The sequence below is a fragment of the Rhagoletis zephyria genome, unplaced genomic scaffold (genome assembly GCF_001687245.7).
Source record: "Rhagoletis zephyria isolate East Lansing unplaced genomic scaffold, Rhagoletis_zephyria_1.1 Rzeph_scaffold_03311, whole genome shotgun sequence".
In the NCBI taxonomy this organism is placed as follows: domain Eukaryota; kingdom Metazoa; phylum Arthropoda; class Insecta; order Diptera; family Tephritidae; genus Rhagoletis; species Rhagoletis zephyria.
The window spans coordinates 1-25,401 of NW_016160394.1; the positions used below are offsets into that span (position 1 = coordinate 1).

The following is a 25,401-nucleotide window of genomic DNA, read 5'->3' on the forward strand; positions in this document are numbered from 1 at the left end:
TTATTTTATTCAAATATATGGGCATAAATGATTTTCCATACAAAATCACCTCGTCATCATTTTGCAAACACGTGCATATGTTGGAAGTGTGGGAAGGAGACAAAAAGTATGTATGCGTATGTAATGCGGCTTTTGATAAACAGAGGCGCGCTATTTATAACCTAATCGCAGCGTGTGTACATATGTAAATACATACATACGTACATATGTTGATTGCAGTTAAGGTGGATCATACATATGTACATACATATTATATATGTACAAACATATATGAACACATGTATGCATAATACGCGAAGACTTTTCGAAGTGAAACAACATTTAGAAAAATTCCAATCCAAGAATAAAAGTAAAGGTGAGGACGTACATAGATAAAGAAAAGGATAAAGGCCAAGGTAAAAATGAACACAAAAACAAAGTTGAGTAAAGATAAAGGCAAACATGAAGACCAAGGTAAATTTAAACACTTTACTTATATGTATAAGTGCAAAGGTGAAGGGGAATATGTATATGAAGAATATGATAAACATAAAAATAAAAACAAAGATAAATATAAAGAAAAAGATGCGGATGAGGATACCGATAAAAGTATAGATGAAGATAGAGGAAGAAAGATTAAAATAAAGGTAGTTGTAGAGAAAAGGATATAGATAAAGGCACAGAGACTCAATCTCGGAACTATTTCGGGATTTTAGGGATTCTCGGGACTTATCGATATAATCGATATTTTGTTGGTTTTTTTTATCGATTTTGTTATCGAAATTTTTATCGATATTGTTATTGATTTTGCTAACGATATTTTTGGAACTTATCGATATAATGATCGATATTTTTATCGATTTTGTTATCTCTTTATTATCGATTTTGTTATCGATTTTATTATCGATTTTGTTATCGATATTTTTATCGATTTTGTTATCGCTTTTGCTAACGATTTTGTTATCGATATTTTTATAGATTTTGCTATCGATATTTTCAGAACTTATCGATATAATGATCGATTTTGTTATTTATTTTGCTATCGATATTTTCACTTATCGATATAATGATCGATATTTTTATCGATTTTGTTATCGACATTTTAATCGATTTTGTCATCGGTTTTGTTATCGATATTTTTATCGATTTTGTTATCGATACTTTCGGAACTTATCGATATAATGATCGATTTTGTTATTTATTTTTCTATCGATATTTTCGGAACTTATCGATATAATGATCGATGGGTACTTGCGTTTTCCGAAATTACGCCAAAAATTGGTGACGTGTTGGGGCCACTACGCGTGGGTGAATGATAATAGGTGAGTAGAATATTTTAATTTTATTCCAAAAAAAAAAGCTTTAAGTTCTTTACTTTTTCCTAGAAAGTTAACACAGTAAATAAGCTTAATGAAACGCAAAAGCTGTGAATGCGAATTCGGCAGGGTTTTGACTTTTCTGTTATTAGAAAAGCAGGCTTACAAATACACATAAAAGTGTATTTCCTTTGTTATTTCATTCGCCTCAGGCAATTCTCAACAGATGTATGAAAGACGTTTTTCATATAGAAGTGGCATGAAATAGAATGAAATGCGTGGAAACACTAGTGTTCAGTAAAAGCAGAATTGGGCCACTACTTCCTTGAGGAAACTCTGAAATTGTCGTTGATGAGCAGCGAAGGAAAGACGTAGTCATCTTTTTCGCGAATTCTTGGATCGTTGACTCATACTTCCACACGAAGGCATAATTTCCCATTAAAAATGCCCTCTATGAGTGCCAGGACGAAGTTATTCCATATTAAAAGTAAAGTGTTTGTTAAACCATTTACTATCCCGGATGAGCCAGTGGCACTACAATAATTTCGTTCCTGTATTTCCTCAAAACTATTGAAAAAGCGTATTTTCAAATGTTTGGGATGCCTTTTCTTGAGAGAAATCGGTGGAGTATTGGTGCTAAAGCACAGTGCGACTCTTCTTGATTCTCGCTCATAAGATTCTTGATATCTCAGCTCTTCAACTCTCCTTAGTAGATCAAAAATCGGTGGTAGTAGGGAGTCGCTTGTCTCGTCGGCTTTATCTTTCCCTTCCAGGAACCCAGCAGAGATAGGTTTGAACGTGACTCAGGGAAGCCACGACAGATACACGACATTTCCGACTTTACTACTTTGGAACCTAAAGTTTTCAAACCTATCTGGCTGTCAAGGAATACAGTGAGGTTTTCTAACGGAGACCTACTATTTCGTATGAAAAAAATGAAGGCTTCTCTATGGCAAAGATATCCGCGTGAAGGACACTGCAGTTAGCCAAAGGTGTAAATGGAAATATCGTCATTTACCGACAGTAGGCCGGCGTCCCAATCTTCCCTTGTTGGAAAATGCATGGGAATCTTAAGAATAATGCCCCAGGTTGACGTGAGGTAATCAGTTTAGACATCTACGTCGGGAATCAACTCGGCTGCATGTCCGTAGTTGGTCTGCTTCCAGAATTTTGATTCCTGTAGTATAAGCACCCCTTTTGCGGCTGCCCCTGTTACGAATAAGCCCTACAGATATTCTCAATATTTCTGGTCTGTCCCGAACTGAGATGTGTAAACATGCGGATTCAAAACGAAGCGTGATATTTGGTACATAGACGCTCATATTCTACATACATAAGCGCCATATTAAAAGACCCTCGTGGGTCCGCCACTGACTGGCATGTAGTTTAACCCTCCCCCCCCCGCGCTGGATCCGCCACTGATCTGCACGCTTGAACGCATTCCTGTGACAAACAAGAAGTCTACATTTATACCGCTATTTGAATTCCAGAGAAATTTTAGGCGAACCAAATCAGAACCAATTATTATGTACTTTCTCCCTCTTCTTGTCTTGCCTTATATCTACAACTTTGTTGAGAATTAGGGACATAAGCACTGAGAATTTACTTTTTTGCTATATTTCTTCAGCTCCTTTAACATCAATAATCAGGTTTTGCTCAGCGCACGCAGCTATCGCGGACGTCCGGTGAATGACAGCAATATACAAGACTTCGTTAGCGAATTGGCAACCAAATACATACCATCGGACTTGCCACAATGGCAGGTGATTGTCATACCCACTGCAATAGCCACTGCGAGTGCGCCACCAGAGACCGCAACCGAAAACACAACACCTTTGGCACCGATGTCACAAACTATGGTATACCTACCTATGCGCTTAACGATCATTTGCGAGCAAGTGACTTATTTTTCTTATCTCGCCCTAGGATGATCACTACTACGTGATGGTCAAGGTACATCATCTAATCATTGCCGAAGAGGAAGATCTGCACATCAGCGAAATACTGATGCTGCAAGAGAATGGACGCAAAGCTGTGATCGACATCGATCAAATGGGCAATGGAGGGAGAGCACAACCACTTTCCTGTTTTGTGCGCGAACCCGTTCACATACCCCGCCTCATCAATCACATAGGCGCCCAAATAGTGAATACCTGGAATGCTTTCATCTACGAGTACGAGTCACTGGAAACGCCGGACGGTTATAGGCCAGTACCCATCACCAATGTTACCCAACTGCTTTCAGTGCTGCTGATCGNATCACATAGGCGCCCAAATAGTGAATACCTGGAATGCTTTCATCTACGAGTACGAGTCACTGGAAACGCCGGACGGTTATAGGCCAGTACCCATCACCAATGTTACCCAACTGCTTTCAGTGCTGCTGATCGTCGTGGTGAATGTGTGCCTGGACTACAGGCGCACTATGCAGTTGCACCAAAAGCTGCGTCGCCGCTACAATGTGCAGAAGGATAATTGCGGGCGGTTGAATGTACTCACCACGTTGCTACTCAAAGAAATCGATAGACGTAATCTCTCATGGCCTGTCGCATGGATGGCCATTTGCACATCGTGGCATCCAGCGAATATAGCCAAGACATGGACCATGTTCCTGTGGCGCGTCAATATTAACAACACGGTGCTGCTGCCCTATCGCATCTACTGTGAACTGATGGCCATGAGCGATATTGTCTTCAAAGGGCAAACGTATCTTACGCATACACACATCGGACGTTTATCGATCTACCTGCCGATGATATTGTATGCACAAATAGAATTCATTAAAATATGCTATGAAATCTTCAAAGCGCCAGTTAATATCTACGAGGAGCTCTTCGTGAGTCCCTCCAAAGAAGCTAATATTTTGCAAATGAAATCCTACTCTGGCCGCAAGATCGTCTCATTCTCCAAGTCCATTAACGCGGCCGAGCTACGGCAGCGGCACAATTTCGGCGCAGAGGTGCGCGAGTCCGACTTTGTGCTGTCGTGTTTGGCTGGCGCCTTGCGCGACTACTTCGCCATGCATAGAAATATGGCGCCAGTGCCTGAGGTGCTCAATACCACATGTCGCACCATTTCTAAGGGTTACTTCACCGAAAAGACGGGCAATAAGGCGGAACACATCGGCGGCGTCGTTTTTCTGCAACTGCCGCTCGAGGCGCCTGGATGGGAGCATGCGCGCAAAATGCATTCGATCATCGACAATATACGACGCAAGCAGATTATGATCTATCTGGCGTCGATGGGTCAGACGCGATTTGATCTGCTGACCGCCTTGGTGCCGCGTGTGCTAACAAAGGTCTGTTTGAATTTCTTTTCTCACAACTTCCCCGTTACCCTAACGGAAATACATGGCTCATCGCCGGACTTTCAAACGCTCTGGGGTCATGTCGTGGAGGATGTGCTACTCTTCAGACCACCGCAATCGAAAACATGTAGGGCTATTGAGTATTTTATTTAAAGAAGTAACGAAGTTTGGGTAAAAATCTGTTTCCTCTTCTTTTTTAGGTTTATCGCTGAATATTCACCGTTTCGGGGACCGATATCGTTTAGCTATAATGGCCGACACGCAGTTGGGACCGGATCATGCTCTGATATCACGCGCATTCGAGAACTACATAGAAACTGTAGCGCTTTAAAAGAATTCTTACTTATTTATTAATTTCTGTGATTAAGTCGTTTTGTAATAAATCTGGGTTGACAATATTCCGAGTAGGAAGTAAAGTTGTTTTCGGGTATTTTTCGGGTTGTAGACGGTCGGTATTGGTATACCATCGACGTGTAGATTGAACTGCGGTTTCATCTAATTCGTTCAAGTAGTGAAAAGCTTTGTTTGTATTGGAGAAGGTAAGTCGCCTTTCAAAGGCAGTTTATCAATGCGATAGCCAGAGCAGTAAACGACGAAGTTCATTTAAAAATGTAGGAGAAGTGTTTTCTCGAACGTCAATACGTCCTGTGTTGGCTTCCGCAGCTACAGACGTTTGAAATAATGAGAGTGGCCAGTGACAGGACACTATAATGGTGGGTTGATTGGACGAGCAAAGAGGTGGTTGGTGTCGTGGGCAGAATCTCCACATGCTCACACCTACTCTCACGGTTTTCACCCTCCAAGGAGCGCTGCAATATCAGCGTGATGTACCACTGGACAGCAGGTTAGACGATAGCGCTCAGTTTGGTTCCCACGACAACCGGAGCTACGTAACCGGAGCGACCTAGATTTATATCTGGCCGCCCCAGCATAACTCCCCAAAAACTCGGCGGAATTGTGTAAGCGTTCACAACAACATTTCGCGCAGTGTGGTGTGAGATGAACGCTAGACTTCCGCTGGTGATCGTCATAGAGCACATTTTAGTCCACGAAGTTCAGAAACTTCGTTCCTAGGATCGGAGCAAACAATATACCAAGTTGATCCATAAATACTGTTACNAATTTCTGTGATTAAGTCGTTTTGTAATAAATCTGGGTTGACAATATTCCAAGTAGGGAGTAAAGTTGTTTTCGGGTATTTTTCGGGTTGTAATAGACGGCCGGTATTGGCATACCATCGACGTGTAGATTGAACTGCGGTTTCATCTAATTCGTTCAAGTAGTGAAAAGCTTTGTTTGTATTGGAGAAGGTAAGTCTCCTTTCAAAGGCAGTTTATCAATGCGATTGCCAGAGCAGTAAACGACGAAGTTCATTTAAAAATGTAGGAGAAGTGTTTTCTCGAACGTCAACGTTTGAAATAATGAGAGTGGCCAGTGACAAGACACTATAATGGTGGGTTGAGTGGACGAGCAAAGAGGTGGTTGGTGTCGTGGGCAGAATCCCCACATGCTCACACCTACTCTCTCACGGTTTTCACCCTCCAAGGAGCGCTGCAATATCAGTGTGATATATCACTGTACAGCAAGTTAGGCGATAGCGCTCAGTTTGGTTCCCACGACAACCGGAGCTACGTAACCAGAGCGACCCAGATTTATATCTGGCCACCCCAGGATAACTCCCCAAAAACTCGGCGGAATTGTGTAAGCTTTCACAACAACATTTCGCGCAGTGTGGTGTGAGATGAACGCTAGACTTCCACTGGTGATCGTCATAGAGAACTTTTTAGTCCACGAAGTTCAGAAACTTCGTTCCTAGGTTCGGAGCAAACAATATACCAAGTTGATCCATAAATACTGTTACTTCCTCGATCTTACTGTGGAGTTCATGGCACTGAAACTGTAAGATTTTAAATGGAGCCAAGACCTCCTTGGGAGCTTGCCTTCAGCGGCTTATTAAGCGAGATAGAGGCAGACGGTGAGCACCCGAAATGTTGTTGCCACAACGACCCCGCCCAGATCGGTTACTCGCTCAATCGGTATGTTCAAGCTCAACTAATGGGAGACCCAAAAGCGTGCAGCTTCTATAAGGTCTGTACATACGGANCTTCCTCGATCTTACTGTGGAGTTCATGGCACTGAAACTGTAAGATTTTAAATGGAGCCAAGACCTCCTTGGGAGCTTGCCTTCAGCGGCTTATTAAGCGAGATAGAGGCAGACGGTGAGCACCCGAAATGTTGTTGTCACAACAACCCCGCCCAGATCGGTTACTCCCTCAATCGTTATGTTCAAGCTCAACTAATGGGAGACCCAAAAGCGTGCAGCTTCTATAAGGTCTGTACATACGGACAGTGGCGTTAGTTGACTAGGGTTTAGTGGGCATTCGAATAGATATCTCGAGTCGTGGGATGTCTCTCCGCATTCCTGGCACTCGTCTGGCACATCTACATTTACTCCGCTCAGGTACGAGTCCATGTCTGGTGGTTGCGTGCCCTAAACGGCATTCACAGGTCGAGAGTCTACATAACTCGAGACTGACTCCCAGTGAATGTCGGACTAGAGGTTGCTTAATGAACCTCCGGGCCTCGTCCGCCAGTTCGTACAGATGCCTTCTGACGTGCCGTACAACAACGTGCCGATACAACAACAATAACAACAGCAACTAAACCGAAAAAGAGTTCGGATGGAATCGTCTCTTTCATACGTGGTAAAAGTATAATATGCACATACATACGGCTCTGGACCGGGAATGAACTCAGTGTCAGCCGAAGAAGAGCAACAGCTCTTATTGGGATAAAATCGGCTGTCGGGGAAATGAGTATTCGAATGCCTAGGTAGGTGGTAAAAAACAAAAACTAACCGTCCTCCGTTACTTTTAAATGTCCTAACTTCGAAGCTATGTTTCGAATCACATCGTTCAACCTAAAAAAAAAATATGTTTATTTAGAATAGGTCCATCCAATATCAAACAATTGTTACGAATTGTTACTAGTACTTGCAAATTTTTACTGGAAATGCATTCTATAACCCAAAATATTTGCAAGAGAGAGCGAATTCGAGAACGTAACAACCCGAGAGAGCTGCAAATTCTTGCAAGTAAAAATTTTACTAGCAGGAATTTGCACGAGACAAATAGTAAGGTTATGTTTCAAATTCAAATGTAAACAAACTGTTCAAGAGGATTATTTGATGGAATATAATTTGCTGGATAATGTGCCTTCGCTAACTCGCAAGAAGTTGCAAGACTTTACAGGAATTTACCAGAAAGCGTTCCCGTACTCGGTTCTCTGGCTTATTTTGCCTTTTGACAGTTTTAAAGGTTTTAACCCAGAGAAGTTGGGGAACGCAACTATAATTAGTGAAATGAAAATATGGATGAAAAATATAATCTATTGTATATTTTTTTTATTTTTATGACGATGGGAACTATTAGTTGCGATCCCGTACGAGTCCGGACTAGTCAGAAATAGTCAGAATCAGTCAGATTTTACTGGAAATCGATCCCGTACTCGGTTCTCTGACTATTGAGAGGACAAAAAAAGAGAGTAAATTCGGTTCTCTCTCTGTCAGAAGTTACCAGTTTTAGTCCGAGAATTTTTTACTGGTAACAGGTTTGTTCGTCGAGCAAAAAATTTTTACGAATTTGTACGAATTATCACGATTTTTGCCCAAATCGCGTTCGTGCAGACCAAAAATTTATCCAACAATCAAAAATTGTGAGAGCAAAGTGACAGTTCTCTTGGAGAGAAGTTGCAAATTCTTGCTGGAAAAAATTTTCCCAGCATGAATTTGCGCATGGTTGCATTTTTGTCTACAATAATTTGAATAAATTAGTTCGTTAAATTTAAAAATTTATAAACACGAGCGATTTTGTTATGAAAAAGGAAGTAAATAATTGTTGATATAATTAATTTAGTTAATGATTTGAAAAATTCTATAAAAATTTTTTATGTTTGAAATGCAACCGTGGAAACCAGCTGCCAAGGAAACTTGCAAATTCCTGCAAATTTGCGTTCGTGCAGAAATTTGCAAGTTTCTCAACATGAGAGAGAATTTGAGAGAATTTTTTCTTACTCTCTGATATTTTGAGTGTTGGATAATTCTTGCTGGATTTTCGACGAACAAACCTAAATTCTGGTAAATGTGTCAAACGATCAGCTGTAGTGTGTTTGGCAACCAAATTGTAAACAAAAGAAACCTATACATAGCGAAACTCCCACCTCCACCTCAGGGAGTCTCCTTAGTCTCATACGCGGATGACTGTTCCATCATGGCAACGGGCAACAACATCGACGGCATGTGCACACTGCTCAACCGCTACCTCGAGGACGTGTCCCGATTTTTCACAGCGCGCANAAATCTCTGAAGTCTTCGAAAACAGTGGTGAGTAAGAAGAGTTCGCAAGATTTGCGCAAAATGGTCAAGTCACAGGTCAAGCTGCAAGAAGTGATTGATGAAACCTTAAAGCAAATGTGTTCCACTGATCCTGAGCCATTGCCTGAGGGTGTAGATTGCCGTTTAAGAGATCAAGGTGAACAAATGGGTTTACAGAAGACATCCGGCTCATGCAAACGCTGCACTGATAAGATATATTCGCGTTCAAGTCAAAAAGATGTTATGACTGAGATTCCCAAGGGCGACTTTTTGGAATGTCGCTCGGGCGACACACTCACGATTTCGGTGGATGATGTTGTCAACTCCAAAGTGATCAATCCCATGATACGTAAGCTACAGCGTATGTATCTGAATAATTTGCGTGAAGAAATGTCTCTGATGGAAGATCTGGAACGCCTGCCACATAAGGTTAACGAGGTATATAAAGCAACTATATTCAAGCAGAAAGAATGAGATGTGCAGGAGTTATCGAACAGGAACAGGAACCGAAGTATACGTGTAATATTCTTAAACATTTATTTTTTTGTAAACCGCAATTACGTGCCGCATTTTTCCGATTAAATAATGTTTGCATCGAAATTCATCTTTCAGCCTTAAACTATCTTACTTTATAAGAAAACTTAGCATTTGAACAAGTTAACCGCTTCTATAGATATCCTTGCAGTTATTTAGGAATTCCACCATCATATTGTAGGCGTCTTCATCGAGGCCGGGCTCATCTTCAGCAAATAAAATGGCCTACAGATTATAATAAAATAAGTTTAGTATTTGAAGAGCAAAGTATTTAAAGCGTTGTAACTTTACCTCTTTTCCATCGATGGCATCACCGCCAATTGGTTTTCCGATGACTTCTATCCAGCTGCCGACACGTCCACCAGTTGGATCTTGCAGTTTTACGCGTATCTTTTGTTTGTCCGTGGACATTGCAATGAGGTTTGTACCAGCTTCTTCTTCGATGCGCAAAATTATGCTCACGTATTGGCCATTGAATTTGCGCAGCATGCCGCCATTTACAAATGTTCGTGGTTCAAAAGCCGGTGCCATAATTGTTTAAAAATACTTTTAATGCAAGAAAATAAAACAATTGCAAAATGCCGCCAAACGCCACTGAAAATTGAACGTCAAAATCAGCTGTACGTAGTGTTTGAAAACGTAGTGCAGTTTTTTTTTTTTTTTTAAGTTGAACGCAACTCACACGTGCAATAAGACATTGATATGGCCTACGGAATGAGCGAAATAAACCTTACCGCAGAACTCCACAGGCAAACACCGATGGCCTACCAACTGTCATTTTGACGAGCAATATGATTGCAAGTTTTTGTGTGTGGGAACTTTGATGTCTTGAAATAAGCATTTGCCGCACGACGCCATCAAACACCATACTTTCAATTTCGGTGTTTAAAAACATTTAAATCTTAAAAAAAAAACTTGCTGAATAATTTCCGAAAACGTAATCATAAATAATCCAATAGGGAACAGATTTTTATTTTGATTTAATATCGAAATTTCATCGATGTTATCACCAGCACGCTTTCTTTCAAATGAAAATTTGGCTGTCAAACTATCAAATTGCCTACAATAGATGTCAAGCGATAAGCGCTGACATATATTGCAGCCCATTAGAAATAGGCGGTCTCCATTGGAAATATATTTTGTGACATGGTTATCACGACATCAACATGCTCGCTGTCATTTGCTACAGACGGCGAGCGGCTCATAAGTGATTTTATACTCAAAGCGTAAACATAGAAAGGAAAAACGCGGATGATGCAATTGAAATACTTATGACTTAGATTTTTTTATGTATGTGCTACTTAAATTTATTTATATATTACTTGCNACATGGTTATCACGACATCAGTGTTTTCCTGTGGAGACAGGGCCTTACAAGCGGCTTTTAAAACATANTAACGCACATGGCTTGGACGCATTTAACCGCGATGTGCACGCTGCAAGCACCAACACAAAACGGGGTTGTTGTTTTTGTNTAAAAAAATCGACTTTTTTCACTCTCTTGTTCTTCGTTCATGACGTTAACAGTAGCTACACACGACGAACATATCCGCGCACATGTGCGCCAACATGCTCGCTGTCGTTTGCTACAGACGGCGAGCGGCTCATAAGTGATTTTGTACTCAAAGCGTAAACATAGAAAGGAAAAACGCGGATGATGCAATTGAAATACTTATAACTTAGGTTTTTTTATGTATGTGCTCCTTAAATTTATTTATATATTACTTGCATGTATGTACATACATATANACCCGCAAGCCGCGCATGTGCGCGGATATGTCGTCGTGTGTAGCTACTGTTATTAAACACATGAACGAAAGACACAAGATCACATAAGAACAAGAGAGTGAAAAAAGTCGATTTTTTTAGCGGGTTCTATGCCATTTTGTTTCACTAGAAAAGTAAACAAAGCAAAGAAAACAACGAAAACCAAATTAGCCAAAATTATTGTCAGCCACTTTAAACGCACAATTTAGGTAAAATGATGCAACAAAATGCTTTAAAATGTGTTGTCATGTTGAATTAACTCTTCTTTACTTGAATAAAAGTGTAAAATAGTGGTGCTTGTGATGTAAACAAACGCTCAGCTGACGAACCCGCTTTCGCAAACTTTTTTCTCAAAACCAGTTACAAATACAACGTCGCGTTCTTACGTGATCTTGTATTTTTGGTTCATGACTTAAACATACTTCCTTTCTCATTTCGCCAAACAGCATGCAAACTAGCCTCGTTCAAGGAAAGAATTTTATTTTTCTTCGGGTTCATAATCTTTCATATAGTGAATTTCATCCGAAAATTTTTTGTCCGCCCATAGCAAAGAAGGTAAATTTACATTCTTTGATTTATAACATAATCGCAATGAAAACATATGCAAGTAAATGCCATCTTCTCTAGAGACCAAGTGTTATTTTCTATTCAAATTTATTCCCTAATCATGGCAACTCTCCGTTCAATCAGTCAAAAGTTCTGCCAAACAAACTGCAACCCTGCACTTTCGGGCCCTTTCGTTTGTGCGGAAACCCGGTGAAGATACAAAATCAATCCGAGACAAGTCAAATTCGCTACTTCTGCCAAAAATTTCAATTTGAAAAGTTCTAATTAAAAAAAAATTTCTTTGAAATTTTCGCATTTATTTCCTATTAAATTCTTTGTACAGCATGGCAAACATTTTTTAAAACAAAGTCTAGTTATTAATCGAAAGTGTGCAAGTGAGCATCACAAAGGAGTAATTTAAAGTAAAAAAATAAATGAAAAACCGTCAAATCGCTTTTTAACTTTTTTGCACCGCCCTCCCACCGGCAGCAGAGGAAGCACATCTTTTCCAGACTCGCGGAGGTTTCTGGACCTATCCGCAAAGAATAAACTAAATTGAAACATTTAATTTTGTTCAAACACACGAAAAATTGAACACAGAAATAATTGATTTTTCGCAATTGTGTGTGAGAGGAGTGCTGGAATTCACGACGCTTTGAAGTAGTGGATACAAAAAAATAAAGCGTCCAATAACGAGCCGTAAAAATGAGTAAGTTATTTTCCTCAGCAAGGATATGATTCAGTTTTGTAACTTCTTCCATGAAGTTGATTTATATTAGCATGCTTTTCGTACATATTTTCTGAGCTTCAAGGACGAAAATGCGTGTGATTGTGGTGGTTAGGAACGATTTGTTTTGACTGCAGTCCTAGATTTTTTTCCTTTTCAGTAATTTTTACCTACATACGCTTTTGTATGTACATATCTACACGCAAATGTGTGTGCTGCGATGTCGTCATCGTGGATAAAGCCGCAGGCGCACAACAACAAAAGCACTTATTGAGGAGTGCGTAAATAAACTCCAGGCAGGGGCGCACCCAGGAATATATTTTGGGAGGGGTTTATACTTCTGAAAATTCGCTTCAGATAAAATGATCATTAAAGTACATTTATGCAAGTTTTATGTACAGTATGTAATAAATAAATAAACTTTTTGAAGTTTCATAAATTGCATTTATTTACATAAAATTAGCAAAAAACTCAAACATTTGTAACCGACTTCGAAAAAGGGGTAGGTTATCAATTCGTCGGAATAGTATGCTAACGCACAACTTTGGACCACGTGAACCGATTTCAATAATTCTTTTTTTTTTATCGGAAAGATGGTACCTCTAGGGTCTTCCCATAATTTGAAATTACTTGTTTAATATAAAGCTCTATAAACACAAGATGCGCTCAATTTGCAAAAGTAATAAAAAAATTAAAAAAAGAGTTTTAATGTTCATTTTCCTCGATATCTGGTTTCTGGTTTTCGAATGAGATGGTGATTTTTTACGATTGCCTAATTTTTTTAATATTTCGAATACCGAGAAAATTAAATGAACTTGAATTTTTGTTATGTAGGCAATTTTGGTGGAACGAATTCGAAGTGGGCAAATTAAATCTTCGAATCCTTGTTAAGGACATATCAGTTGTAAACTCTTTTAGGCTCAGTAAGTGAGTATGCATTGCATATTTTTAGGTTTCATTCGCAGTTAAACTTTTAAGAGCTCTAAAAAAAAAAAAAACGAAAAATTCATATAAAATGGCGCACAAGAAATGGAATAGGAATTTTCTTCTATCAAAATTTCTTAAATCCATTTGCATCTCTCAAGAAAAAAATGCTCGTATATTTATTTCTTCAAGAAAATTTACAGCAAAAGCAAAGTGCTTTATAATAAAAAATATTTCTTGTGATTTTTCTTGAGAGCAGGCTTTAGGATACAGTTTGTATTTCAGGTTATTAGCTTTAGGGGGGGTTTGAACCCCAAAACCAACCCCTTGTGTGCGCTAATGACTCCAGGTATTTTTCTAGGTTGGTTAGGTGTGCTAGTTTTTTAAATTTATTTATAGTTAATTAGGTACCTCCTCGTGCATATTTAAAAGTAATTTGATTGAAATAGCCAAGTGGTCAGTTTATGTCCAATAAAAGATCAAAAAAAGCTTCTAAAACGTGTTAACGTACTAAAAAATATAAGGTAAATTCGAGTAATAATTAAACAATCTATTAAACGAAAGGTGTTTTGTTAATTTGAACATAAAAAAATATCTAACATGTTCAGATGATTGTTATCCAATTAAAATGTCTGATGTGCTACTATATCTATATTTCAGGCGAAGAGGAGAACGATAAAATTACTTTGGATCTCTCGAGAAAGCAATTGAAAAAAGTGCCAAAACAAGAAGATGCACAAAATGTGCGTGTACTCAAATTAGACGAAAATGAGCTACAAAAGATAGACAACATTGACTCATACCTAAAAATTGAAGTTGTAAGTGCGAAAAATTCCAGACTAAATGTATTTTTTTTTAGTAAAAAATCTATGTAAATAAATTTTTTAACTCTGCTTCCTTTGCAGCTATCGCTTAGCAAAAACCAGCTGCTTCGCATGTACGGCGTCTGTCGCTTACACTGTTTGCGTGAACTGAATCTCTCCTTCAATGGCATACTATCTATTGAGGGACTCAAGGACTGCATACATTTGCGGCATTTGAATTTGGAAGGCAACAATATTAAAACTATTGAACATTTAAATAATAATGTCAAACTAGAATATTTAAACCTGGCTGAAAATAGTATAGGCAGTATATCGGATATATCGTTTTTGAAAAACTTAAAAGTGAGGAAATTAAGTTCTTACTTAGCTTAAATTTATAAAAACTTTATGTTTTGTAGGAACTACATTTGCACGGCAACCGCTTAACGCATCTACGTCAATGTGATAAATATCTGCCTTCCTCATTGGAAGTTTTATCGCTAGCAAAGAATAACATTACCGATTTAAATGAGATTTGTACGCTATTAAATTTGTCTAACTTGCAAAGCTTAACGCTCAATGAAAATCCTTGTATTATGATGACCGGAAATGCAGAGTAAGTTCAAAGATATTTATGACGTAAGTTTTCTAAAACTTAAAACTTTTTCAGTGGTTTCGATCATCGTCCGTTTGTGTTGAACTGGTGCATGAGCTTGAAAGCTATTGACGGCTTCGTTGTCGATCCCATCGAGAGGTTTAATTTACTCGACTTTTTGTATAATTTTATGAAGGGTTTATAGTTACACCTTATTCGTTTCAGCCTCAAAGCGGAGTGGCTTTACAGTCAGGGTCGTGGTCGACAGTTTCGCCTTGGTGAACAGGCTGCGCTGGCCAAGTATTTAAGTTCTGTCTGCCCACTAATTGGCAAAGCACTGGAAAATGAGAATGAACGAAAGCTCCGCTTGATTCTCAGTAAAGCGCAACAACATCAACGTCAGCTGCAAGAAGAAATATCAGAAAATTCAAATGCTTCGAGTAATAACTCACCATCTAGTGGTCGACGAAAGACAAGCAGTCGCATACAATCACCAAGATGTAAGAAATCTACGTGGCGTCAATATATGTAGTTTTTGTACATTTGCTGGATACTAAAATAAATTTAAAATCCCCGCTTTTAGTTTCGCGTTTAAGTGGCAGGCAGGGCTCACCAGATTCAATGGTGAATAGCTATCATGGCAACACTTCAAGCGACACTAGTAAGATGTTTGTTTTATTTGCATTCAATACATGTAATCTTTGAATATAATTTTCAGTTTCAAACAATGCAAATCACACTGCACCGATGACTACATCTCTAATAGAGAACATCAAACACGATTCCCTGCTTATGTCGCAAAGCTTTGATGGCTCATCCCCTGGTGGCGGCAGCACTATAAATACGCGCACGAACAATTCGCAGGAATCTACACCTCGCACGATAACGCCCAATCCCTACAACGGTGAGACGAAAGTTTATGAAAGATTTCATTGGAACCGGAAAGGGACATCGCTTTTGCCATTTTTGAAGTCTAAATTAACAATTAGGAAAAGCAAGAAACATTTTAACTTTTACTTAGTCGTTTAACATTTATTTTCACTTCTTTGTGTCGCGACTAATTCTTTCGCATTTCAGATCAAAATTATACAAATGTGCCCGTCAGCGGTGGCGGACCTTTGGCGGCCGCCTCCAAAATGGTGCCAGTGCCAGAGACGCTTATGAGCCCGGATGTGTGTCCCGCCGTTGTGGCGCAGCGTGTCACCGTCAACGCAATCAATACACAGATGCAGAATTCGAAAACTCACAAAAACAAAGGTGATTTTCCTTAAACTTCACTTTTATGTATTTATTCAATTTGGCTTTTCGAAATCGCAGAATGTTTTGTTAAATTATTTGTCACATGCATTCTTTTGTTTGTAAATATGAGAGTTATTGATATCGAAATCGTTTTAGATAACAAACTGAATTCGCCGAAGATGCGCAGTCCACATTTGAAACGCAATGCGGAACGCTGCAGCCCCAATATGAGCCCACGACGAGGCAGCAGCACTTCAAATATGTTACTGCAGCATAACAATGTTTCGAATTTGAATCGAGCGGTAGCCGCACACGCGAATGCTCAGGCCGATAACCAAATGAAGTCACGACTGGCGGGCAATTCAATGCATGTCGTCGTAGCGCCAGACACAGGTTCGGGCGGCATCAGCTCGGATGACGATAGCGATCACATCAACATAGACAAATTGAAAACGATTCGAAATAAGGCAGCGCAACGGTAGGCAGTTTGAGTTTAAAATTCTAAAATTTTTATTTACCTATTTTGTGATTTTTTATAGCTCGCAGCAGCAACAAAAAGAAGCAATGGTCGCGGCGACGAATGCGCAGCTTACACAAAATCACGCCACCGAATCATCGGCGGTGGTCATACAAAAAATCTGGCGCGGATATCGCACGCGCAAGAAAACAAAGGACATCGCCGAGAAATTACTCAAAATACGCACACATGAGTACATTGAGTATGACACGATTGCTGTAGTTTTAATTTTCTCCGCCCTTTATTAAGCACAGTTTTTTGATTTCCAGTAAACTAACCAAAGATATGGAGTTAACCAAAGCGCAGTTGGAAAACGAACGCAAAATTCAGCAGCTACAAATGCAGGCCATTAATGCGCTTTGGAAGAAGGTTTCCACAATGCAGGGTGGTGCCACAGTTAGCAGTGCTGCTACTGGCACGAGTGATGGCGCAACTGCGGATGTAAATGCGAGCACTTCTGCGGACGGCGGACGTGCAACGGCACTTGATAATAGCTCGACTGCGGCAGTGCATGATTTGGCTAAGACCTGCACTATGCTAACCAATCAGGTATGGTTTCTGGATATTTCTATAGTAAAGTTATATTTAAAACAATATTTTTCACCACATTAGGTGCAACAGCTACAAGGCTCCATGCGTGACATACTCAATTGTCTAACGTTGTTCTGTAATTTGCCACAGGAGAATGTAAAGAAGCTGCTTTCAGCCGGTGTGGCCGACGCTCTTTCGAATGAGAAACGCGATTCTGCTGCCACGCAAACGGAAATTGTTGCCGTGCATACTCCGCAAATAGAAAATCAAAGCAATTTCCCTTTCTCCAAAATACGCCCATCATCGCTACCACTGGATAGACAAAAGTGCGGCAGCAATCAGAACCAACCGCTAATGGCCGGCAACGCTGTACCACTATGCGCTGCTGGCGATGGAGCTTGCGGCGAAAAAGCGCCAACGCAACAGCAGCGAATACTTGAGGATTGCGAGGCAGAAGAGCTACACAGCGAGAGTGGTATACAGAGCGAGGATGTACGTAGCTTGGAGGAGGCTACAGACTCGCTGGTAGAGAAGTCGGACGGTGGCAAGGAATAATTGTAGTTATTTTAATTCTCTTCGAATGCAACGTTGTATTGTAAACAACGAATTTGCCGTGCTTCTGTGTGCTTATAAATTCGAATTTGAAACATGTCACAAGTTAAAGTTTGTGTACGTATGAATTTTCGGCGCCTTCAACATAGACCGAATGAAGATGAGCGCGTCGCAAAAAGATCTCATTCATGAAATTTGTCATTCCTTATTTTTATTTCATAAGTGCTATGCCTTTTTTACAATCAATTAAATTTTCGATGTCCAGGGCCCGAATCGCGGCATTCGTCATTTAGTGATTACTAGTCTCGAGTCGAATCAAACAAAATGGCAGCTGCTTTATCCCTAATACAATTTAAATGAACGATGCACACTCGCTATCGAATGCCGATATCTGAAAATCAAATTTCGATTCAAGTTACGTTCGATATCGAATGCCGCGATTCGGGCCCAGTTTTAAAAAATATGGCAAATTTAAAATTTAATTTTTTTCGGCTGCTTTGTAGTATTTGTTTGGATTAAGCGAAATTTCTTAATTTATTTATGTACATACCTAGTTTTTATGCTAATGATTTGTTAATAATTTTTTCGAAAAACATGTCGAAATAATACAAAGAAAATTAATTTGTAAAATACGGTTGAATCTGTTTGCTATTGTGCGCTGTCTAAGACATGTGCTCTGCCTAGATGTTAGGGCCATCGAGCGATTTCACTAAGAAAATATGATGGAGAAGATAAATTGCTAAATTTAGAAATTTCACTGCTGTTGAAAAATAAAAACTAGGGCTATTAGTTTTCCGCACAAAAAAAAAACACCAAAAGCTGAAGCAATCTGCCCGAACCCTACACGTTAGCAGCTATGCACTATAGTAATTCTCACGGGCACAGTGAGCTGCTTTAGCTGATGCGCATTAAGCACTTAATATGTATGCTTTTAAATGTTAAGAATAAGGGAAAATTACTTTCATTCATAAAAAATAAACAAGAAAAAAATAGCGAAAAATACTCAATAAAACAAGTCAGTGTTATGCTTGCTAAAAAACAAAAAAAAAAAATTAATAAAAACTTTAATGTAAAATTTTGAGCTTTTGCACTTTTTACTAATTTTACACTCTTAAGTACTTGCATCTCAAACATTGCAGTGATCTAAAAGTAAGAATGCAAATAAAAGCGAAATTGTGACAAACCATGTCTTTTGTTGGAGTATAATATTTATTTCAGATATTCCTAATTTGTAACAGACAATTTACAGTTACTTTTCAATATGCCAACTTGTGAATTCAGATTATGAGATTCCAAAATATTGTGGATAACCTTTTTCTGTCTCTGGCACATCGTTGTATGCCGTAAAATATTTAAGTTTTTTTTCGCATTTGCGCGACGATCTGAGTTAGGGCCTTCTATATAAAAGCAACGAAATGTACCTCAAGCGGTCAACGGAGTCAATGGATTTTCGAAGTTTTGGTTCCCATTTGTGTAATGGTAATTTCATAAGGACTTAACCAAAATACATACTTTCTCAACTGGTTATTCCAACGCTAAATTTTCTTAATAAAAACTTGTGAATACTAAAAACAAGGCTTACTCAATTTAACAGACGGATCGACTGTTTTAAAAATCAGCAGCATACAATTTTCTTGCTGCTAATCCTCCAGGCAGAACATTCAAAATAAAATAGCGAAACAGCACCCAAACTCGCCTTATATGTATGTTTTTACCCTAGCGCTGCTGATGACTGCGAAGCTTATACGCATTATTCCTCATCACTTGTACTATTATCGTCTTCCTCATCACTATCGACTTCCGCCAGCGCTGGTCTATTGCGATTTCTCATTAAGAACAAATCACCATTCGCCTCTTCGTCGCTATCCACATCCACTTCTTCGTGTTCACGCTTTTTACTAAACTGTTTTGGCCATATACCAGCTTTTATATATTCCTTTACATGCTCAGCGCTAAGAATTTTGCAAATTTCCGCCTTGACTTTATCGCCCTCTTCGATCGGCTCCACCAGCACATAATTACCACGCTTGACCCACACGGTCTTACGAAACTTATTAGGCATGGAAGCTAGGAAATGTTCCTCGTCCGCTGTGGCAGTTTCCACTTCGTGCAGATTATTGCCACGACTGCTGACGACACGCACTATTTGCTGTTTCTCTGTGGGCAGCTCGAAGTCGTCCTCCATCATTTCTTTCAACACGTGTTTGCGGCGTAGTACGCGAGACATTTTGCACTGCAGGATGAGGGTTAGAAAAAGGAGACATTAGAAAACTGGGCACAAGCAACACATCTCATACCAAGAGAACTGCGTGGCAGGTGAAGGTCGGAAAGTGGGACTTTTTACATACCTCTATTGTATTCAAGATTTAAGTTCAAATCGATTTTCTATTTGTTTATTTTTAATGCAGTTTTCTGCTTTTAAATGCATTTAAATCTGTTATTTCGCGAAAACTGCCGCAAAATGCGTGCTGTGAATTTTGTGCTCGTCTCGAAAAAAACCCAAGACAACTTCTACAGCTGTTTTATGAGCGCTGCCACAAGCGAGAAAATTTCTAAATTTTCGTTCCCATACAGTTATGGACGAAACATCGATGTTTTGCAACTATCGATGCAACGTTTGCATCCCTATGTATGGGTAATTTGAAAATTCTTTACATGCTTTCTCACTTTTTTTTTATCTTGATAAAGTTAGGGCTCGTCTCCACTGGCAAAAGTTTTTGCCTACCAACTGTCATTGTTATTGCCTGATATAAAATTTATCAGAGGCAGTATTTGCGCGTGGGCATTTTTTAACTTGCTAAAAGAATTTGTAAGATGCCTTCTACCAAGTATTTTTCCCTGATGTAAGGGCTCTTTACATACGACTTTTGTTTCGCTTTGCTTCAGAGTTCCGCTTTGACAGATAAGTTCAATACATGATTTTATATGAGTCTTGCTAAATAGAATTCGGGGAAAGCAAAGTGAAGCAAAATCATGGGCAACTCTCAGCCTTTGCGCGCTTTGGCAATCAGCTATTTACATGTATCTTTTCTCCTATCTTATCTTATGTATTTTTGACATAATAACAAATATTTTAATAGAAAATAGCTAAATTTTTCCTCTTATCCCTTGCAGACTTGAATTAAATTGGGTGGGGATAACATTTTTCTGATGGCATAATATTGTTTGCTGAGACCTAAATATGAACTGGCATAAGAAATTTGGAGTACAATTTGGTTTATTGGAGTGCAGTAGGGTATAGTCGTTGTGCTGGGTATGCAGTTACATCTGCACGGCTATACTCAATCCCGACTCTCTCGTTCGCGTACCCTTGGCCATCGTACAGTTTCCTAAGTAAAAACACTATCAGCTGATTGCCAAAAAATGACTACAGCTGATATCACCTATTTTTTGGCATATGTAGTTATCTGTTACAATTTCTTTCACTTCTATTACAATTTCTTCCATTTCTATTACAATGGGATCAAAATATATTAGCACCCTAAATTGAACAGTTGGCGAACATTTAATTGGCTCACCTTAGTTTAAACCAGCCAGAACTGCCACCCTTGACCTTGACCTTGATCATGCATCAATTGATAAAACATCGTATGTGGATTCTCGAATTTTTGGATCGATTCACGAATCCAATCGGTATTAAAAAGTCGACAGAAATCGAATCGGAACGCACTATTAATCGATATGCGCTTTAATCGATTTGAAAACGGAATCTCTAGTTTAAATTGATAAAATAAATTGTAGAGGAATCACTTTTGGCTTTGTGGATTACTAGCCCGGCTATCACTCGTCGTTGGTACAATAAACAAAAGGAATCACTCAGATCCGGCCATTATCAACTTTACAACTAAAAGAAAAAACGAAGTCGTCACCATGTCATGGGAAATCGTCACGAAATCAAGAAAAGCTAAGAATTTAGATAAGAAGGTGGAGGCTCATACTGAGAAAAAACGTTTGGCATCCATGGACCCAAAACTAGAGGAGATTTTGCCTTTGCATGAGTATCGCAATTTATTGTCTGGCCAAAGAGGGAAAGACAACTTATCGCCTGCGGAGTCGGCAAGTTCCTCTACCAAATCGAAAGAATCTCCAAGAAAAACAAGTTTCAAAGAAAAATCAACGAAAAAGGAACATATTTTGCAGCAACAAGCAAAGTTGAAGCCGGCGATTTCAAAAGCTATAAATATAGAGGCAGTGCTACGTAGTATTACAGCAAATGATTTCGCAAGCCAATTGGAGCAATTAAAATTTGCGTATCCTGGTTCCGAGCTTCTTTGGCTTAAAGGCGTTGCAAGTTTTTTCAACGAAAAACTTCTGTTCGATAGCGATCCGATATTTTCCGGAAAATCAATGAATTATCCGTGCAATTTAATAAATGCAGCACTTAAAACTGCCGTTCTTGATTTTTTAAAATCGGTGGGAGAAGAGAATTTATCATATTTCTACCACACTTTACTAATTAGTATGACTACGGAGCTTTCCAAGAATTTACCAATTGTGGGTTACAAGCTCATACTTCAATTAATTGGCCGACATTGGCCACATGTTGCATCGAATAACATGGCGAAAATTGCTTTATTACGAAATTCTTATCAAAATAGGCGCATCATTTGTTTAAACATACTTTGGGCAATTGGCCAAGGTGGCTTAGAGCAGATAACGGAGGGAATCAAAGTCTGGCAAAATTTAATGTTACCCACTCTCGAATTAAAAAGCTATACAAAATTCACAACGGAATATTTAGAGAAAGTTTTGAGCGCATCCGATGAAAGTTGTACAATAACTTTGAATCAAAATGAATTCTTCTCGTTCTACAACGCATTAAAAACAAGTTATTCCATTCCAAAAGAGAACCAAGAGACCCTAATAAAATGTGCACATGGCTTTCTGATTAAGTACATTTTATCCAGCAGCAAGCATGCAAACATATTTCTTACGCTTTTCCGTAATATTGTGGAACCAAGCAGAAGTCGCAGTGAGTTAGCTGGATGTCTTTGTTGCCTTGTAAATAGTGAAGATAGCTTTAAAGTATGGAAGATGAATTACAAAAAGCAACTGCTGTCATCCTTTTTGCTATTTAAAGAAATAGAAAGGCAACTGGATAATGATGATAAAAATGTTTTAAAGCTGGCTTGTTCCAACCCATTTCGTACATTTCTGGAGGAAGCTCAAAAGCTCAATGATGAACTAGTTACATCAAAACGGAAAGATCAAATTGCAGAAGATCTGATAGATGTTGTCAAGACTATCCAAGAAAAAACCGCACAACAAAAAAAGAAACAAAGCACTGAGCAGAATAAATGTGGGATCTGCAAGTGGATCCTGGGCAGTTTTGTATTGATCACAGTGATTGCTGCTGTGTTGATCTACGACACGAATTTAAATGGGAAAGGTGTGTTTGAACATTCAGCTACTGGGAAAGTCTTGAAGAATGCCGGAGTGTTACCGCATGTGGAGAAAGCATGGTACATGTCAATGGGAGCTGCAGCACGTGGTTACAAATGGGCCGAACTCCATGTGCCACCATACGCGAAGACTGCTGGCCAGCTGGTATGTGATGTCTTCAAATTGTCACGCAATGCCGCCTGTAATATATATGGTGTGCTCTTAGATTTTGTAGCGTCTAAACTACCTGTTGCTGCAAAATTTCTCGAACAATATGTTCCTGGTTTCTCTAAAAGAATCGGCGACACTTCATTAGCAGTCAAAAATGTTTGTGTGGACGTGTTTGGAAAGACAGTAGTCTTCTTTAAGACACAGGTTTTCATTGACCGCTTTTCTCCCGAAAACCTTAGCAAAGTTGCGAATCAGACTCGCAATGCTGCACTCGAATACTATATGCAGTTCCATGAAAAGGTTGATACTTATTCAAAATTGAAATGATTTTGAGAACAAATACAAATCTGTACATACATAAAGGCGATCATTTCACCAATTCAATCCAACTCAACAGAACACCTCCACTAAGACCGATGCCAATCGCCCAACAGCAAAAACGATTGCCACCAAAATATTTTTGAGTGCTGTTAAGACAACTTTTTATCTCATCATGAATATGTTGAGGTGAACCTTACAAATTGTTTGGTGACTACCAAAAATGAAGCGAAACACTGAAAACTTACTGTATCTACTAAATCTATCTTGCATTTAAGACTTATTATTCTACTTTGATATATTCCATTACATTTTTTTTTTGTTTTGCGAAAACAAAACAGGCACTCAAAAGTTAATATATATTTGCATATATACATATATGTATGTATATTAATGTAACCATTTTGTTAGGGTGCATAAAGTTGTGGCATACTATTCCAGTTTGAATAAAATTTTAGTCGATTGATAAAAAAAATACTATTATGAATTTTTACTAGCTCAGTTTGTGAATTGTGAACAGTGTTGCAAGAACTTTTGGGGCCGACCGGCTAAATTGGCAGAAAAAAACAGCTAAAAACGGCTAAAATGCTTCAACTAAAATTCAAATGGGTAAAAGTGCACTCAAGGCGAATTTATATAAGGTGGTGTTGTTTAATCAGCTGTGAGTAGCGTTTGATTGTCAAAATTTTATATTTTGTTAGTGAGTGAGTGAAAACGTGAGAGTGTTTGCATTTTCTGTCGCCCTTTTTCATTCGGAGAAGAATAGCTGAAATTTGACAATGACCAGCTAAAAGCAAAAACAAAATACAAGTAATTGTTGTATTTGTTGAATCGATACCACCTTATATGAATTCGCCTTGAGTGCACTTTAGCTTACATGGCCAAAAATGCACGAACAATTTCGAGAGTGTTGTCAACCGCCGCGTTTTAAGGCCAATAATCCGAGAGCGGAAATAAACTTTTTGGACTTAAAGTGTTATTTTCAAAAAACGCTTGCACTTTCGCACTTTCTTTTGATGCATTTCACGCAAATAGAGTATATGAAGACAGCTTAACATGTCTTTATTTGTTTTTGTACATTTGTGATGTATTAAGAAAAAAACATGTGTGCAAAATGGTTTATTTAATTGCAATATTCCGGTCTTGAAAATTCCGCACAACAATCTGAAGTGAAGTTAATATAAATAAGATGAAGGAAAATGAGTGCAGCCACTTTATTAAATATAGTTCAGTTTTAAAATTCATTTTATGTAGGGTTGACTTTTTGTATTTATAAAGTATTTGTGCGTTCAACTCCTTATTGCGTAGGCGTAGGGATTATAACCCTCACTACGTAGAATTCTCCTTTCTGTGTTGCCAAAAAAGGGGCTGAACACATTTTGCAGAGAACACTTTTCAATTTTAAATTTTAACTTTTTTTAATAGAGTGGCAGCACCAGTTTTCCTCCATCTTATTAAGGTTAGTTTCACAAAATTTTTGAGCGGAAGTTTCAAGACCGGAATATTGCAATTAAATAAACAATTTTGCACGTATATTTCACTTAATATATTACAAATGTACTANAGCGGAAGTTTCAAGACCGGAATATTGCAATTAAATAAACAATTTTGCACATATATTTCACTTAATGTATTACAAATGTACTTAAACAAATAAATACGTGTTAAGCTGTGTTCATTTACTCCTTTTATTTTCGTGAAATAGATCAAAAGAAATTGCGAAAAGTGCAAGTGTTTTTTTTTGCAAATAACTCTTTAATTAATTTAAAAAGTTAATTACCGCGCTCGGATAATTATTATTGGCGTTAAACCGGGTCGATT

The 25,401-nt window shown here is 38.6% G+C and overlaps 6 protein-coding genes across 10 annotated transcripts; 4 read left to right on the forward strand and 2 right to left on the reverse strand.

Annotated features, from left to right (window-relative positions):
• Positions 1-1,215: 1,215 nt before the first annotated feature.
• LOC108368780 (uncharacterized) lies at positions 1,216-5,004 on the forward strand. The gene is made up of 5 exons (XM_017623698.1): positions 1,216-1,301; positions 2,923-3,154; positions 3,222-3,517; positions 3,651-4,729; positions 4,803-5,004. The coding sequence occupies exons 1-5, from the start codon at positions 1,216-1,218 to the stop codon at positions 4,931-4,933; spliced, it is 1,824 nt and encodes a 607-aa protein (XP_017479187.1). The 3' UTR covers positions 4,934-5,004.
• Positions 5,005-5,369: 365 nt separating this feature from the next.
• LOC108368781 (uncharacterized) lies at positions 5,370-9,465 on the forward strand. Its single transcript, XM_017623699.1, has 2 exons — positions 5,370-5,446; positions 8,950-9,465. Exons 1-2 carry the CDS (start codon positions 5,370-5,372, stop codon positions 9,446-9,448), a joined length of 576 nt encoding a protein of 191 aa, XP_017479188.1. The 3' UTR covers positions 9,449-9,465.
• Positions 9,466-9,488: 23 nt separating this feature from the next.
• Positions 9,489-10,128, reverse strand: RPA3 (Replication protein A3). Its single transcript, XM_017623702.1, has 2 exons — positions 9,800-10,128; positions 9,489-9,733 (listed from the first exon to the last, which is right to left on the reverse strand). Exons 1-2 carry the CDS (start codon positions 10,037-10,039, stop codon positions 9,632-9,634), a joined length of 342 nt encoding a protein of 113 aa, XP_017479191.1. The 5' UTR covers positions 10,040-10,128; the 3' UTR covers positions 9,489-9,631.
• A 1,867-nt stretch (positions 10,129-11,995) lies between these two features.
• Positions 11,996-19,319, forward strand: Cep97 (centrosomal protein 97kDa). 5 transcript variants are annotated; one of them, XM_017623691.1, is made up of 14 exons: positions 11,996-12,243; positions 12,311-12,530; positions 14,133-14,290; positions 14,378-14,638; positions 14,695-14,891; positions 14,946-15,029; positions 15,096-15,370; positions 15,454-15,531; positions 15,589-15,864; positions 15,948-16,127; positions 16,266-16,587; positions 16,649-16,828; positions 16,881-17,175; positions 17,239-19,319. In XM_017623691.1, the coding sequence occupies exons 2-14, from the start codon at positions 12,527-12,529 to the stop codon at positions 17,710-17,712; spliced, it is 2,784 nt and encodes a 927-aa protein (XP_017479180.1). In that variant the 5' UTR covers positions 11,996-12,243; positions 12,311-12,526; the 3' UTR covers positions 17,713-19,319. The 5 variants fall into 5 exon arrangements, with proteins under 5 accessions (XP_017479180.1, XP_017479181.1, XP_017479182.1 ...); XM_017623692.1 differs by having other exon boundaries at positions 11,996-12,216; XM_017623693.1 differs by having other exon boundaries at positions 11,996-12,530; positions 16,896-17,175.
• On the reverse strand, positions 18,898-20,229 carry LOC108368777 (probable RNA-binding protein EIF1AD). Its single transcript, XM_017623696.1, has 2 exons — positions 20,058-20,229; positions 18,898-19,942 (listed from the first exon to the last, which is right to left on the reverse strand). The coding sequence occupies exon 2, from the start codon at positions 19,934-19,936 to the stop codon at positions 19,460-19,462; it is 477 nt and encodes a 158-aa protein (XP_017479185.1). The 5' UTR covers positions 19,937-19,942; positions 20,058-20,229; the 3' UTR covers positions 18,898-19,459.
• A 1,182-nt stretch (positions 20,230-21,411) lies between these two features.
• Positions 21,412-24,057, forward strand: LOC108368778 (transmembrane protein 214-like). The gene is made up of 2 exons (XM_017623697.1): positions 21,412-23,767; positions 23,803-24,057. Exon 1 carries the CDS (start codon positions 21,580-21,582, stop codon positions 23,587-23,589), a length of 2,010 nt encoding a protein of 669 aa, XP_017479186.1. The 5' UTR covers positions 21,412-21,579; the 3' UTR covers positions 23,590-23,767; positions 23,803-24,057.
• The last annotated feature ends 1,344 nt before the right edge of the window (positions 24,058-25,401 follow it).